General features: G+C 45.6%; 2 protein-coding genes across 2 annotated transcripts in view; one reads left to right on the plus strand and one right to left on the minus strand.

Moving 5' to 3' along the window:
• glra1 (glycine receptor, alpha 1) overlaps positions 1–2,236 on the plus strand; it is a 57,162-nt gene extending 54,926 nt beyond the window's left edge. The window contains exon 11 of the mRNA XM_030369156.1: positions 1,303–2,236. Coding sequence (XP_030225016.1) covers positions 1,303–1,310 — 8 coding nt within the window. The 3' untranslated portion in view covers positions 1,311–2,236. The remainder of the gene's footprint in view (positions 1–1,302) is intronic.
• A 3,236-nt stretch (positions 2,237–5,472) lies between these two features.
• g3bp1 (GTPase activating protein (SH3 domain) binding protein 1) lies at positions 5,473–14,716 on the minus strand. Its single transcript, XM_030368611.1, has 12 exons — positions 14,446–14,716; positions 12,114–12,230; positions 11,511–11,592; positions 10,508–10,681; positions 9,589–9,679; positions 8,744–8,837; positions 8,318–8,567; positions 7,970–8,074; positions 7,605–7,722; positions 7,177–7,302; positions 6,934–7,043; positions 5,473–6,804 (listed from the first exon to the last, which is right to left on the minus strand). Exons 2-12 carry the CDS (start codon positions 12,206–12,208, stop codon positions 6,574–6,576), a joined length of 1,476 nt encoding a protein of 491 aa, XP_030224471.1. The 5' UTR covers positions 12,209–12,230; positions 14,446–14,716; the 3' UTR covers positions 5,473–6,573.
• Between the last annotated feature and the right edge of the window lie 760 nt (positions 14,717–15,476).

A 15,476-nucleotide genomic window follows, 5' to 3' on the forward strand; every position in this document is an offset into this window, starting at 1 on the left:
AAACTTTATTCCATGAGTCGGGCATTAGGAAGCGGAGGATTTTTGGAGAATAAGAATGAGAAGATGAGAAGGGACTTAAAGACCGGTGCTTCCATTAAACCAGGACCTCCATGGAGTCCTCTATATCTAGATCGGCTGCTTCAGCGTGTATCGCGTTACGCTTTTTCTCTTTTTTTTCCTCCTCTCTGAGACATGAGGAGCTACTCGGACCGCTTCAGACAGACAGAGAAAAAAAAAAGAAAAGAAAAAAATTAAAAAAAAGAAAAAAAAAAGAAAGAAAAGAAAACACATTAAAATAAAAACCATTAAGAGGCGGGGGGCAAGGATAAAAGACAAGATATGTGATGTCATCACCCCCTGTCACAAATCTCTTTGAACCCCCACCTCCCAGCTCCCAGCGTCCATCTTGTTTTAGGTACACTTTGTATTGATTTATTTTGTATTTATGTGCTACGTTATTCTGTCACTATGGCTGCGCCTTGCTCTGTGCTCTGCTGCGACCGCCTCTGATCCTTGAACTCTGAACTCTTACCTCCAGTGGAGCAGGACTCTGATCTGGTCGTTTTCGTGGAGACCATTCCTGAGACGTGCGAAGTTTACATCCTTCTGCTTCAAATGATTTGACCTCTAAATGTGACCTCTGCCCTCTACACGCGCACAGCCACCCCAAACGGCCCCTCCCATCAGCGCCAGATAGCGTCTCTATCCCGGTCTAGATGAGTTGATGATGAGGAGTAGAAATTACTATCGTACCTTACTTACCTGTGATGTCACCTTCTCCAGCCACTCAAAATGTACCATACCATCCTACCATACACATTGGCGTGGTAACAAAGCTATGAAGATGTGCTGGTGCGTGTACGCGTCTAAGTGTGGTTTCGATTCGCGAACATTCTCTGTCCTGAATCGGTAATTATCATCACGCTCATATTCATATTTTTATGGTTCCAATTTTCTTTTGCTTTGCAGCAGGCTTCTCTATGCAAAGAATAATATATGCAATTCGAAAAAAAATAATTCGCTTTTCGGCTTTCAATTTGCTAACGAGCGTCATGTCGGCCACGACGGCAGGGCCGGGTGCTGAGGATCAGAGGGAACCCCTCCTTCACAAAACGGCTTAAACGACAGAAACACTTAAAAACGTCCTGAGCAGAGACCCCGGCGGCAGCAGCTCTGAGTTACCAAAAGCTTTCTGCGGTCCAAGGAAACAACGGCAGAAAGTACAGCTCTTCTCGTCCTCTCCTTTCTCTCCCTCTCCCTTTTTCCTCCTCTCCTCTCCTCTCTTCTCTCTTCTCTCTGCAGGAGGATGAGGGTGTGCAAAGGGCAGTACGGCTTCGCGGGCTACGGCGTTGGGCAGCCCCGCCCCGCCCGCGGACTGAGGCTGGCATGGCCTTTCAAGGGCAGCAGCTTTCTCATGCCTGGTTTCAGTTTCTCTTTCAAGCCACCTCAGACTTCCTCCCCGCTCCTGCAGTGCAGCTCTGCTTCTTTTGCTTTGCGAACCAAAGACTTGTTTATTTTGTTGTGGTTCTGATTTTAAATGTCATTGCCTTTCCCGCTCTCGCTCCCCCGCCCTCCGGTGTCACGGCTGCCGTACCGACCTGATGGTGATGTTGATCTTCCACCACTAGTCTGTCTCCTTCCACAGCTTCATGGATCACGTGCAGCCCATTCACTGTTGCGAGGTGGTGATAAGTTATGTTATAAGTTATATTAGTAACTGAAGGTTCCTCTTTTATTTTGCGTTTTTTTTAATGGGACAACAGATTGTGGTTGGGAAAAGAGTTGAACAAAGTCATGTCATTGTTAATATGTGAAATTAGTATTCTGTTTCCAACGTATAGGGGTGTTATTTTTCTTTCATCCTTTTCATTTGTTATTTTTCTAATTTGTTAAGTTGTGCTGATTTGCTAGAAAAAAACTTTTTTATTTGCATATAAAAAAACACAATTAAGACTATTTATAGCTGTATGAACTAGTGCTCAATAACACTCCTTGGGTGGAACGAGAAAGAAATCATATATATATATATATATATATGAAAAAAAAGTTTAATTTATACTTGCTCTGTGCCACACAAGACAGGATTTGCCTCGATATAAATGTATATTTTGCATCGGTTCCCCTGTAGCATGTAGAAGTTACCCCAAGGGCTAAGCCACATGCTAGCATAAGACCCATTAGCCACGGGAAGCTAAGCTAACCCACATTCCAGCATTACAAACTGGGGAGGAAGATGGGGGCGGGGGGGGGGGGGGGGGGGGGTGGCGGGTGGGGATGGGGGAACTGGGATGGGGATGAGGTAATCGATTCTGCCAAAACTATGCATTTCATTCAATATGCCAGGAGGAGGAGGGGAAGGCGCAGGACTGGGGTCTAGAGTGGCCCGCGTTGCCCCGTTCAGCTGACGGGGCGATTCCGTGCGGGCGATGAGCTAAAGTGCAGTTTCCAATTATAATGATTCATATCTGAGTCTCCGTGCCATAAACATTGCAGGGCAGGGGGAGGGGAAGAGCCCACCATCTCCTCCCGACCCGCCCTGTCTAAAGCATACGTACATATCTTAATGTGCCATATGGGGTTGAATATGCAAATGAATAAGGACCTACGCATATTGTGCATTCATTCAACCGCCATTTTCCATGACGACTTCATCAGCAGCGAATTTTCATAGAAAATATTGAGCTTTTACCTGTAGGCCTCATCTGCATATTAATTGTTAATAATTGTATTGGGGAAGAGGGCGGGGTGTGATAGTAGTGTGTGTGTGTGTGTGTGTGTGTGTGTGTGTGTGTGTGTGTGTGTGTGTGTGTGTGTGTGTGTGTGTGCGTACACACGTGTGTAGGGTTGGGGGGGGGGGGGGGGGGGTCATGCTACAAGATAGACCTAGCAACTGGGTTTCTAAAGGGTAAAGTTTCAATGTGAAATGTACCAACTAAACAAAATAAATACGTTTGGGGAGGCCAGGGTGTTGGAGCAGGGCTTATGACTTTCCGTTTAGACACGATTTTTATCAATTAGCATGGTATGGTTTATCGATTTTAGTGATTCCTTTTTTTGGGGGCTTGTGTTGGAGTTTTATTCTATTTATGGAACTGAGGGCCACGGTGAAATACGGTGTCTTCTTATACTGCAGTGAAGAAAGAAATTGTTGATGATATTATCGTTAAGAAATATTTAATTTATTTTATTTTGCACACATTGGAATGGCCTTAATTTAGCTTTATTTGCTTTTGTTGTGTACGCATTGTTACAAAGTAGACCCGTTTAATTTGCAATTTACGAAGCTCAGAGTATGAGTGCACTTCGAAGCAGGATGGGAAAACGTACAGCAAATCCGTTTTATTTTTCATTAATCTTAAAAAACACTCAATATTTTGCATGAATATCAATACAATGGCAGATATTTTTGGCTTGTACAAAAAAGTGAAGCGATTTGAAGAGAAAAAAGAATGTAGCGTTTCTGCTGTTTCTGTATATATCGAAATATTTATTGAAATGTGTCATAATACTAATTCTATTAACGATTAAAGGTTTTCTGAACAAAAATCTCTTTACCTGTTTTTGAACATATTGTCGAGATTGTCGGGTTTGATCTGATAACTTCTGTTTCTCGACTAGAGGATCTGTGTAATGACGAGAAAAAGTATTAAAAAAAAATATGAAAAAATCTTTGCCACAGGTTGTGTTCTTTCTATGATTATTCTGTCGCTCTGCACATCAACATCTTGTGGGAGCTACAAAATACTTTTGTTTGTTTGCCATGTTGATCCAGTCGCTACACTGATCAGGGGCAGATTTATTGGTGATTTTGACAGGTTACATGCTGTTTCACATAAACGCCTTCAAGCTCACACACACACACACACACACACACACACACACACACACACACACACACACACACACACACACACACACACACACACACACACACACACACACACACACACTGAGACACACACACAAAACACTGTCTGCATCTCATTTAAAGTGATGTACAGTGTGTGGAAAGTCTCTGGAAAGTAAACGCCATTTATTTCACTCAATGTCACGATGCATTTATTAAAGCCAACAACATATTTACATGCTGACATTATAACCTGACAAGTCACTTAGCCGGCTTGTGATTAAATAAAATGATGTGGCGCAAACGTGGTTAGACAAACAGTGGTAATTAATAATAGAAGATATTCATTTTGTTTCAATTAAAATAAATAATAATAAAAATTAAGAATATACTGAATACTATTATATTGCATCATTAATTCATGTTTGGGCTTGACAGAGAGCGTTCACAAGATAGTCACTATTTATAATCGTATAGACACATCTCCTTTGTAGTAATACTTTGCCAGAACATCTTGCTCTCTGGAGTTGTATGTTTTACTTTTAGAAGGTGATGTGCATGAAGACCTACAAATTAGACTGAAGCTCCAGCAGTGGCTGATTGCTTGCACACACAAACGCCAAAGCAAACAGGACGCATTTTCGAACACATACACAAACATTGGACACACACATCACACATAGAAAAAGCTAAATTGAAGATTCAGAAATAGAAATCGGGTGACGTCACGTGCACACATGACGAAATGCACCAAGTAGCCCCTCTGCCTTACGTCTTTCACCATCATAGATTATAATCCTTACGATATGAGGCAACAATACAAAATAACAGTGGTACATATTCATATTGATGTGTGTAAGGATTATTTAATAATAAAAGCCTTAGCGCTACTAGGCAACACAAATTAAAGTATATGTGGTAGGCCTACATATTCATATGACGTATTGATGTGAGAATTATTTAATAAAAAATAAAAGGTCCCTCTCTTACAAGTCCCAGGGAAATGTAGTCAAATCCACACATTAACACCCGGACACACAGAAAACACCGTCACATGTTCACACAAACATCTCACATACACACACGTAGCCCGAGCGAATACATTAGGTCCGACAGTATTGTCCCGAGGGATTTTAAACTCAATGAAACAAAAGTACAGACGTTGGTGTCCCTGAGTGCGACAAAACGACTGTCCTACATGCGCCATTAAGAAGCCAGTAATACTGTGCAGAAACTGCATCACAGAGCCACCCGGCAAGATGTAGGTTTTAAGATGCTCTTTTCTTTCAAATTACCAAGTACCTCTCGGCTGATGGTTTTGTAGATCCTGTGTGCTCAATGGACCATCTTTTGTGTTGAATTATCATTAAATGGTTGAATACAACTCAAAATGTACCACCAAGGTTATGTGGTAGGCTCACATTTGAAAATTAAATAGAGGCATAATTTGCATTTTTAACTCCAATATAGTATTCGGAGAAAGGTTCCTATACCACCCGCATATATACCATTAAATGTGAATTTATTGAGGTTGTACGACTTTTCAGCCAAAAAAAAAAAAAGGTTGTGAAAGCCCACACACACACACAACACCCCAAAACTCAAATTAGTTCACAAGACAAATGTTTAGAACAGTAAATCACTTTATTTAGTTCTCTCATCGGTGGGTAAGCTTGGTTTTTTCTTTTCTCAAACATGACAAATTGATGAAGTGCATCGGTAGTAGAAGGCTAACAAGATTTGATACATACTCCAGGACTCATTCAAATGCCGTCAACAACGGGGCCTTTACGAGTCAGACCACTAAATAAAAAAACAAAAAAACAAAAACAGCAACAGCTCAACCGTTTTCCATTTCTCAAACCAGATAGATGACAGACAGGACAGGTCCATCCGAGTCAGATGGAGGCAGCAATACACAGGATTGCTCAAGCAGTAAAGTACACGTTCCTTTAAGAAACAGGGAGAGAACGCGAACACATCTGGGTTCTTAAATCCCCAATTCAAGTAGTTTTGGCTTTTATTTATCCTTTTTTATTCCCATGTATGCATGTTTTTTTAAATTTGTTTCTTCGTCTTAACAAATTTTGAGTTCGGTGTGAAAAATAAAAATAAGAGAAAAGGAACAAATATAACGGAGAAAGTCCAGGTGATCTGTGAGAGTTGGAGGGAGAGGAAGGAGGGATGTAGCACGAGGGAGGGAAAGGAACATCAGCCATCTTCCTTTAGAGAGATGTAGAGAGACCGACGGGAGACTTCAGCAGGTGCTGGGGGTGAGTAGCAGAGGCCCTCGGACAAAACCAGGGTCAAATACTGAGCAGGACACTCGAACCAAGTACCACAGGGTAGTATGCAGAGCTCGGTCTGGGCTAGTCGAGAGAGGGAGGGGTGGGTGACGCCACGGAGACACTTAAGGCCCAATCCCATTTCTACCCCTTCCCCCTTCCCCTTAACCCTTCAAAACAAGGGGGAGGGGTAAGGGGGAGGGGTAAGGGGTAGAAATGGGACGGGGCCTTAACACTCCCTCTGACGCTGTACTGGCTCGGTGCTGCACCTGACTCCATGCTTACTGTCCTGCGACCCGTCCGTCTACCTGCTGCGCCCGACAAGTAAAAACAAAAAAACAACAACGTTTGGGACCAATTGTAAACCCCTGGTAGTATTTCATCTCAGGCTGGGGGCCCCTCCTCCTCCACCACCACCACCACCACACACCGAGGGCTCCCTCACTGCCGGGGGCCGGCGTAGCGTCCCTCACCGGGGCCGGCGCCCCGGCCGGAACCAAAGCTGGGCTTCTGGGACATGCCCCCGCGGGGCCCGCCTCCGCCTATTCTCTCCCTGGGACCCCCGGGACCTCCCGGGCCCCGGGGTCGAATGTCCCGCCGGTCGCCCTCGCGGGCCGAGCGGGTCTTCTTCTCCTCGACGTTGAGACGCACGTCACCGCGGAACTTGATTGGCTGGCGAGAGGGGAGGTAGAGGACGGTGTTACAAACACCACGACGACGGCACTTACTCTACACTGCGGTTACTCACACGCCCCTGACCCTTGACCCCCGAGGCCGTAAAGAGATTTGTCGTTTTCTTACCCTGTTGCTGAGGATCTTCTGCACGGGTTCAGAGTCGTCAAACACCACGAAGCCAAAGTTGGGTAGCTTCCCTCCGCTGTTGATCCTCAGCTCCAGGACTGTACCGTACTCTACACACGTGCAGAAGAGGGGGATACGGTCCAATTAACCAACAGACGACATGATTCCGGTGAGCTTAGTGTCTTAGCACTGCATGACCAAAAGGGCACTTTTCAGCAACTCCCGAGAATGGACGGAACTTACGTTCGAAGAACTCCTTGAGTTCCGACTTGTCAACGTCGTGGGGGACATTCCCAACAAAGAGTTGATGGGCGTCTGGGTACCGCACCATGCGCCGCATCTCCGGCTCACCCGGTTCGCCCTCGCGCACTGAGGCACACAAACACACACGTCAGAAACCTCCAATCACAGCTTCACTTGAGACGCTAGCTTGTTAATTCAAGGCGAGACATGATCCCCCTCAGACACTGGATATATGTGACACAAGGACACCAGGACAGGGACACAGAGAGAGAGAGGGGGGGGGGGGTAGGGACAGGAAGACAAAGATATCTTCAAGTCGGTTGGAGAGAGCACCTGCCTGATGCAACAGTATGCACTTTCCTTTTTTTTTTTTACTGCGGTATTCCCAACAAGTTGTGATGGCGTTAGTGATGAGGAGAGCCGTGTACCTGGCCGTGGCCCTCTGTTGACCGGCGGGGGCCCTCCAGGCCTGGGTTCCCGGGGCCTCATGTCCCTCTGTGGCCGCTGTGCTGCTGTCTGAGACTCCAACTTCACCTCCACTCGGGCCTGAGGGAGCGAGGAGAGAGCGCGAGGTGAAGCATTGCACTATTCATGTGTTCACTAAAGTGAAAACGACAGAGGAAAGCAAGGAACCAACGACAAAGGAAAGTACGTGCCGAGCACGCAGACGGTATCTACTGGTCCGAACAACGGCCGAACCAAAATTGCATTTCTAGAACCAGGGAGTTAAACTCCAAATGGCTTCCGAGCGTCACATTTGTGCTGCACAAGGGCCTCCCGCGAGCGGACCCACCGGTGCAGCGGGCGCTACTTTGACGACGTGCGGCGGTATCCCTGAGACGGGCAGGGCGCCGCTGGGGGGGAGGTTCTTACTGGTGACCGACGCCCAGGAGAACGGCTGAAAGAGGACACAAAGAAGAACACGCGTCATTTCACACCTCTGGAGCCGAGATAGAGAAATAAAGAGATGCATCGTCTGAGAGTGGTCCCTTTAATCTACTGAACGTCTCTTTAAATGGCCGTTTGGGACGTCACTATATGTACTCACGACTTACCACCTGGTAGTAACACCAACACCTTAAACAAATCAGCGCTAATCTACTTCTCGATGAGGACAGTTTGAGCGGTTCATTCGGCGTACCCGGTTCTCCTCGGGGACGGCGGGGGTGGGTTCTGCGGGGGTAGGGGCGGGTTCTGCGGCGGCGGCGGGCGCGGGGGTAGGGTTCTTCTCCGTCCTTTCCTCTGCAGCGTGGGGCTCCGCCTGCGTCTCCAGGACCACCTCCGGTTTGAGGTCGACGGGGCCCGACTCCGCCTCCTTCTCCGCCTCTGGCTCCGGCTCGGGGCTGACGGCCAGCTCCTCCTCCTCCTCCTCCGGGACCACGGGCTCTGGACTGCAGGGGACGGCCCGTTAGTGATCCAGAACAGAGGACGTTGATCTGACATTGGGCTCCGCCAATACAATCCTACATAATAACTGGCTTCGACCCAATGTTAATATTAAATTTCATTTAAGTGTGTGTTGACATTACTAATCAGTATAGCAGTTATGATCCAAAGAGCTCCGTACCAGGGGGTCTGGTCATAATAGGCAGACGTATCGTCCTGGGCTACATCAGGGGAGGGAACCCGCTCTTCCAGCTCCTCCACCTCATCCTCAGACTCTGCAGAAAGACCAAGTACCAAGAGTCAAAACCACATTTGGAAACAAAGACCACATTCTAGAAGTTGTGTTGAACCAGTTGTTAAAAAACAGGCCACCTTGAATGCTGTATTATAATCCAAGCATAGCATGTGTGTCACTCAATGAGACTCATTCAGGTTTACTTTTTGTCTGTTTATTGAACATAAAGTGATATTCAGTGCTCTCTGGTTCAAAAGCTGTAAGTACAAGTGCAGTGTAACAGCATGTCCTTCCTGAAAAGTCCCACGAGAAAAAAATAAAAAAAAAGTCCTGCACCGACAAATTTAAGACCCTTGAGTTACAGTATTTAAGACCAGCATATGACATTTGTAACGAATGAAAGACTTTCTAAGGCCTTAAATTTAGAAACATGAAATTAAGACTTTTTAAGGATCGGACACCCTGGTAACGCTCTGTTTGAGGTTCAGGTGTTTTATGTGACAACAGATGAAAGCCAGATGCACTCGGCTCCAATGCACTAAACAAACTATCAACCAGAACCGATAGTTTTTAGCTTCACCTCACACTATCTGAACCTAACCCACTAACATTCTTATCCTTCCTTCCCTTACTTTCAAACGCACTGCGTGCATTGAGGTTGTTAAAAATGATGGATAAATCAATTCGATAGAGCCACACTTCAAAACCCAACAGCTCCATTAAAACCTTGTGTGATTTGCCAGGTGAGGTCCCCGACAAACCGCTCAGAGGAAACCCTGCAGGTACAATACCTTCTGGAGGTTCCGAGTCTGAATCGCCGAACACCTCGTCCTGGTAGCGGAACACATCGTTGTGGACGTAAAACTTGTTTGGAACGGTTCCCTGTGGGAAGAACATGCGCATTAGCCTGGTTCTGTATGGACAGGCAGAAGTTGTGAGGCACAACAAACCCTCCACAGCTCAAAGTCACTAATCATGGGCTGAGGATAGTAACTGTATAGTCCAGGAATTCTTTGATGCTTACGTCGTTTTTTTCATTACTCTGGGGTGCATGGCCTGCATCTAGCTTAACTAAACCAGAGTGCAGCTGGGTGTATTCTAAGGATATTGTTTTACTAAGCCAGAGTGAATCTGGATCCAAGTCTGCATTTCGTTTTAGTTAACCATATTACCTCTAGATAAGAGGCTCAGCGTCCAGAAAAGAAGGTAGCAAAACCAGTGACTTTTTTTCTTGCTAAAGGTTTGTGCCTAGTAGGCTATTTTAAAGATGGGGCCGGCTTCAACAGTACACACTATAGTACTGTTCTGGAAGACCAGGCTTGCCTTGACGTTGAGTCGGTGGTTCAAAGTACTGGGAACGTGTGGGGGTACACACATGAAGACTACGGATAGATTATCCGCACCTCCTCCGAAAGCACACCAAATCTCTCGGTAAGACTGAGGTCTGCAAGGTATTTGTTAACATCCCTCGAAATGAATGGCGCTGCATTTCTAACGTTTCAATGCAGTTTTTTTTGCACGTTAGGATAATGGGTTAATAGTTAAGCAGCAGGTTAAGACAAGACAACATTCATTCAGATGACTTCATCCCTGAATCCCCCCCCCCTCCCCCCCCATGATGAGGGGTTTGTCTCCTAGTGAGTAGGAGCCGTAAACCAGTGTGATCCTAAATTTATCCAGTCATCAGACGTGGAAGTGACTTCAACCGACCTCGGGTGCCAGGACGAAGGTCTGCATGAACTTCCTCATGGGCTGCATGTTGTTGGAGAGCTCCCCCATCACCTGCACCACCACGCCCTCCGTCAGGGTGGCGTGTGCGTCCACATGCCGGATCTTAGTGTGGCAGTCACGGAAGCTCAGAGCCATGACCTTCTTGTGGATCTCCTGGAGAAGGGAATGAGGAGAGCGCCGATGAGTCTTGCGTCTCGACCGGAACATTTTGTCAACGCACTTCAGGGTGAATGGCATATTTCCGGCTATTTGATGGTGTTCAAATGTGATAGAAAGTATTTAACATAAATTCATTTTTCCGAATGGCTTCCGTCTCTGCGGCGTTGGCAGGCAATCCCTCTGTTTAAACATCTTTTTTTTGTGGGATGGGGACACAAATGTGGGTGAACTTGGGAGTTGAGCCAGCGAGACACTGCAGTTGAGGGGGCAGAGCAGAGAAGATGGAGACCTACCAGAACTACTATATCATCCTAGAGATGAGTTCTAGTACTGCATGTATTCAGTGTTGGGGTTTAGATGATGGGTTACTACGGGTAAAGCCAAATATGGAGTCTGACAGGAGTAATCCTGCCAAGGAATGTTCTGGAACAACTGTCAGTATGGTTGCACATACTGGGAGGGAAGCAGACTCCAAATGATGGAACATTCTTGGAGGGTAGCAGGGAGAGTCAACACAAATAAAGAAATGAACAGATGAGAATAGAAAAATAGAAAGCACAAGGGATATAGAAAGAAGAGCAAGAGAGACTGAGAAGGAGGAATAGATGACAAATAAAGAATGGAGCATAGGTAACTGGAAATAAAGCGGGTAAGAAAGCGGGAAAGGAAAAAGGTAGGAGCAACTGAGACAAAGGGGAATATAAATGGAGAGAAAGACAAAAATTGATTTATAGCAGCAGGAATAGGTGAAATGGAAGGGCTCTGCAGTGCAGTATCTCAGATCCTTCATCCAGGGGTGCTGGAGCGAGAACGGCCCACTTACAGATTGACCATAAACAGCCTCCACAGGTTTTCCGTTGCCATCCAGCCCGCCGTGGACGTACGACGAGTTCTTCCCATAAAACCTGGGCCGATGAATAAAGAAAGGAGCCGTTCATAACAGATCTTTACATCCACAATAAATATCTGCAACATGCCCCAAGATGGCAGGCCGTGCTGGCCATTATTTCTGTTGCATCTCGGGCTCCATGTGGAGAAAGACCATTCCTGTCGTAATGGAACCTTTTACAGTACGATGGGACGTTTATAGGCTGCCACATAGCTCAGCAGCCCCTTTTGAATGCATTTATTTTTTTAAAGATTTTAGCTTTTTTCCGATTGTATGTGTAAGTTTAAACCAGCTAACCTTCCCTAGCTTTTCAGAAAACCTGCCCCAGAACACCAGAAACATCGAGTTTTTGCGACGTTTGCACTTGTGTCGGCGTCGGTGCACGGTGTCGTGCATTTGTTTCAGTGTTCTCCTTTTGGAACTCGGCCGTGCAGCACACGTTGTTCTGGAGAGAGGAACCTGCTAGATTGACTATGCATTCTTCCGCGTATTTCGCTGGGGCCTGCTGGTTCCTTGTCCAGCAGGCGGGGGTCTTACCTGTGCAGGTAGTCGGGAGCCTGGTTGAGGAGTGTGTAGTACTGTCTCACAAACTCCCGCCCCACTAGCTGGGCACTGGGCTTCTCCATCACCATTTCTTTGGTCAGCTGGAAAAGTCTGAGGGGGGAGATAAACAGAAAACAGCTTTAGGGACGCAGCAGGACATTATGTGCAATATATTAAAACAATATTTAATGTTTCTAAATGTAATGGGGCAACAAGCTCACTGCTCAGCTCTGATAAGGAGCTGAGGCCTATAGAGAGTTGGGTTTTATGCCTTTACACATAAGCAAGAGAGGATAGCGGACCCACCAAGCAACCAGAAACCTCTGCCTTGATCCGGCCACACCCAAGCATCCATATGAACACTCTTGCATGCGAGTCATCTGCATACACCTCCCGTGTAATATTTCAGTTTAATTCACCATACCCAAATATTCTATAGGGACATGATTGGAAATTGAAAATATTGGAAATAATGCAAAGTAACCTCACTTTTTTTTTTGCTCCAACTTGATTACCATGTGAACAAGAAACATAATGTGGGATTGGAGTCAGTTGAAATCCCAACTTGAGCTCTACCAAATCGGAATGGCAGCAGCCGACTGACTACAAGAAAATATGATCGTTTAAAACATGCTCACGCCGAGCTTGGGTGTAGCCATTTACGGTTGCTATGACAACCTTTAGATATAACGGCCGTTTCCTCGGAGTGTCAGGGGTAAATCCTCCTAGGGATAACTGATACACCATTTAATCTGACAACAGGAAATCAAAAACAACCTCCTTGAATTTCCAGAAAAACTGAACAATCTATGCAACAAAAAAGTAATTTAAATTGGGGCTCTTTTATAGAACTTTGACAGTATATGACGCCTTCATGGCTGCAAAGTGCCACCGACCGATGACTGCATTCATATTTTTAGGTTGAGGCCTGAACAAGCTCTGTCATTGTGGAATGTTATGTTTCCACATCACAGCCGATGTCTGATAGCACTTTCATAATCCAGCGTAAGGGCGCACCAGAAAGCCCACTCTGAATACAACCTAAAACTCTGACAACTTTGTCCAGGCAGAAACAAGGTTTACTTTTGCCTTCCTGGTTACCCTGTCCCAGTAGCACTGGTTCGTGTGATGGCCACTTGGGCCAGGGTTTTGGAGACACTCGTTTCAATAGAGAGAATAGAAATTAAAAAGAACAACCTGACGAATTTCCATAACAAACCAATTTATGTTAGCTCGGAATTTTAACTGTTTGACTTGCAAACGCTGGGATTGTGCAAGAGACGTTACACCAGTAAACGTCAAGAGCCCAACAAGCATTTTACTGCCAAACCCATCTTAATCTCAGGACCACACCTGTTCACACTTCACCGTCTGCTGTATTTTTAAACAATCAAACCCTCAACAGCTTTGTCCAGCCCCAGGTGATTGCCAAACCCAGACATTGCCAACAGACAAGGGGTGCAAAATATGATTGATTGCCATCTAAACGGATCAGTACACGATCAACAGCACATCAACGACACCAGTGAATCAGGATACGTGCAGCATGCATCAGACTACGTGCAAGCATGGCAGCCAGACAAAGGCCATGATATACGTTACACGATCCCCTTAAAGCATAAACACCGTTCTGGTCATGGGCCGATCCCCACCAAAGGGACAGAACCAAGCCAATATACGTGATGTTCCCCATGTCCAATTAAATCACATGTAGCATGTTAGCCGGCCTGCTAATGTTCACGGACTAGGCTAGGCACAGATCCGATCCCACGACCAGCCCAGCACGTGTCCGGGACTCCCAAACGACCACGGCCCGGTATCATAGCAAGTCGGCTCTACATGTCTGGAGCGATACATGTGTAAATAATGTGCAATGAGATCCGTTCGAGCGATTTGGATTAAATCGTTTCGTATATGCGTGCATTAACAAGGTTAGGATTCTACCGGTTAGCATCCAGGAGCCGGTGAAAGAGGTGTGCGGGATACACGGGTTATCGGGAGAATGAACGTGCATCCCAGTGTGGTTTTGATGGGGAAAAAATGACTTCATATAAAGTTTACCGAGTATGTGAATTAAAATCAATTGGTTCTTGTAGCAAGTGATCCCATAAAACAACCTTTGAAATATAGATTTAGTCGTATTAGACGCCATCAGGCTGAGCTACAAGCTAAGGCCACAGCCGCAGTGTGAAGCCAGACTATAGACGTATCCTTGAATAAGAAACCCGCTGTAAATCCAACAAGATTCGCGTTCATAAACCACAAACGAATTAATCGAACTACATTATGCATTGTTCTTTTTTTTTTATAATCCTACGTGACTTACCCGTGGGTCAATGATCAAAACTGTAGGTTGTGTAAGGAGGGATTTCTTTGAATTACCTCCGCACTAGCGGCTGACAACGTGATGGGACCGGATTCCTACGATAAAAACACCAGCCAATCAAAATGGCGCTTGATAAAATACCCACAAATCTGTAGCAGTGACGACATCAGACACTAAATATCTCCTACCCCGATTGGCCATGCCTCTACCTGCTTGCCCCGTTTTGGCCAATCATATAACAAAAGCGTTTTTGGGAGCACTTGTTCTGGCTAAAGACGCCTACCGTTTCAACCCTCTTTAATAGGTCCATGGTTTCAACGCCAAACCGGCGAGATCTGTGCCATCGAAACGGAACCACTTGGGGTCGACACAACAGTATTTCAGAGAAATTTTGACTTCGGTTATTTTTCTCCAGATGAGTCATCGTCCTTGGCACTTTTCAAACTAACCTCCATGTTCCCCATAACATGCGAAGCAAGAAATATAATATAACAATTTACAGTACAATTAAATGGTGGTTATCTTGCCAACAAACAACCACATACAAAAACGCCAGTTTTTTATGTTACGTATTAGACACTATATATATATTATATATATACTGGAAACATTTAATTTTTTGTGTTAGATAATGTTATTATCTGCTGTTTGTTTGTGTTGTTGTCTAGTGTGTTTGTATTTGTATTAGTGCCCTCATTGAGGGTGGAGGAGGAGGAAAGGGAGGAGGAGGAGGACGTCTCCTCCCCAGTGGGCTGGTGATGTGGACAGGGGGAGTGGTCGGGAAGCTACCCATGCAACACAGTTGTGCTAAATTCTTGACGTTAATGTCTGGCTACACAGGGAAACATGGTAACTAGGTCCTCTCTTTCCCTATAACCATTTATCTTTTATCCCTCACTTCCAATTTCTCCCTCCCTCCCAATCTGTCTGTCTGTCTGTCTGTCTGTCTGTCTGTCTGTCTGTCTTTCTTTCTTCCTCACAGCTATTGAATAACCGGTGTAGACATGTATAAAGACTCACTGTAAAACACT

This window comes from Gadus morhua, chromosome 10 (assembly GCF_902167405.1).
Source record: "Gadus morhua chromosome 10, gadMor3.0, whole genome shotgun sequence".
Taxonomy (NCBI): domain Eukaryota; kingdom Metazoa; phylum Chordata; class Actinopteri; order Gadiformes; family Gadidae; genus Gadus; species Gadus morhua.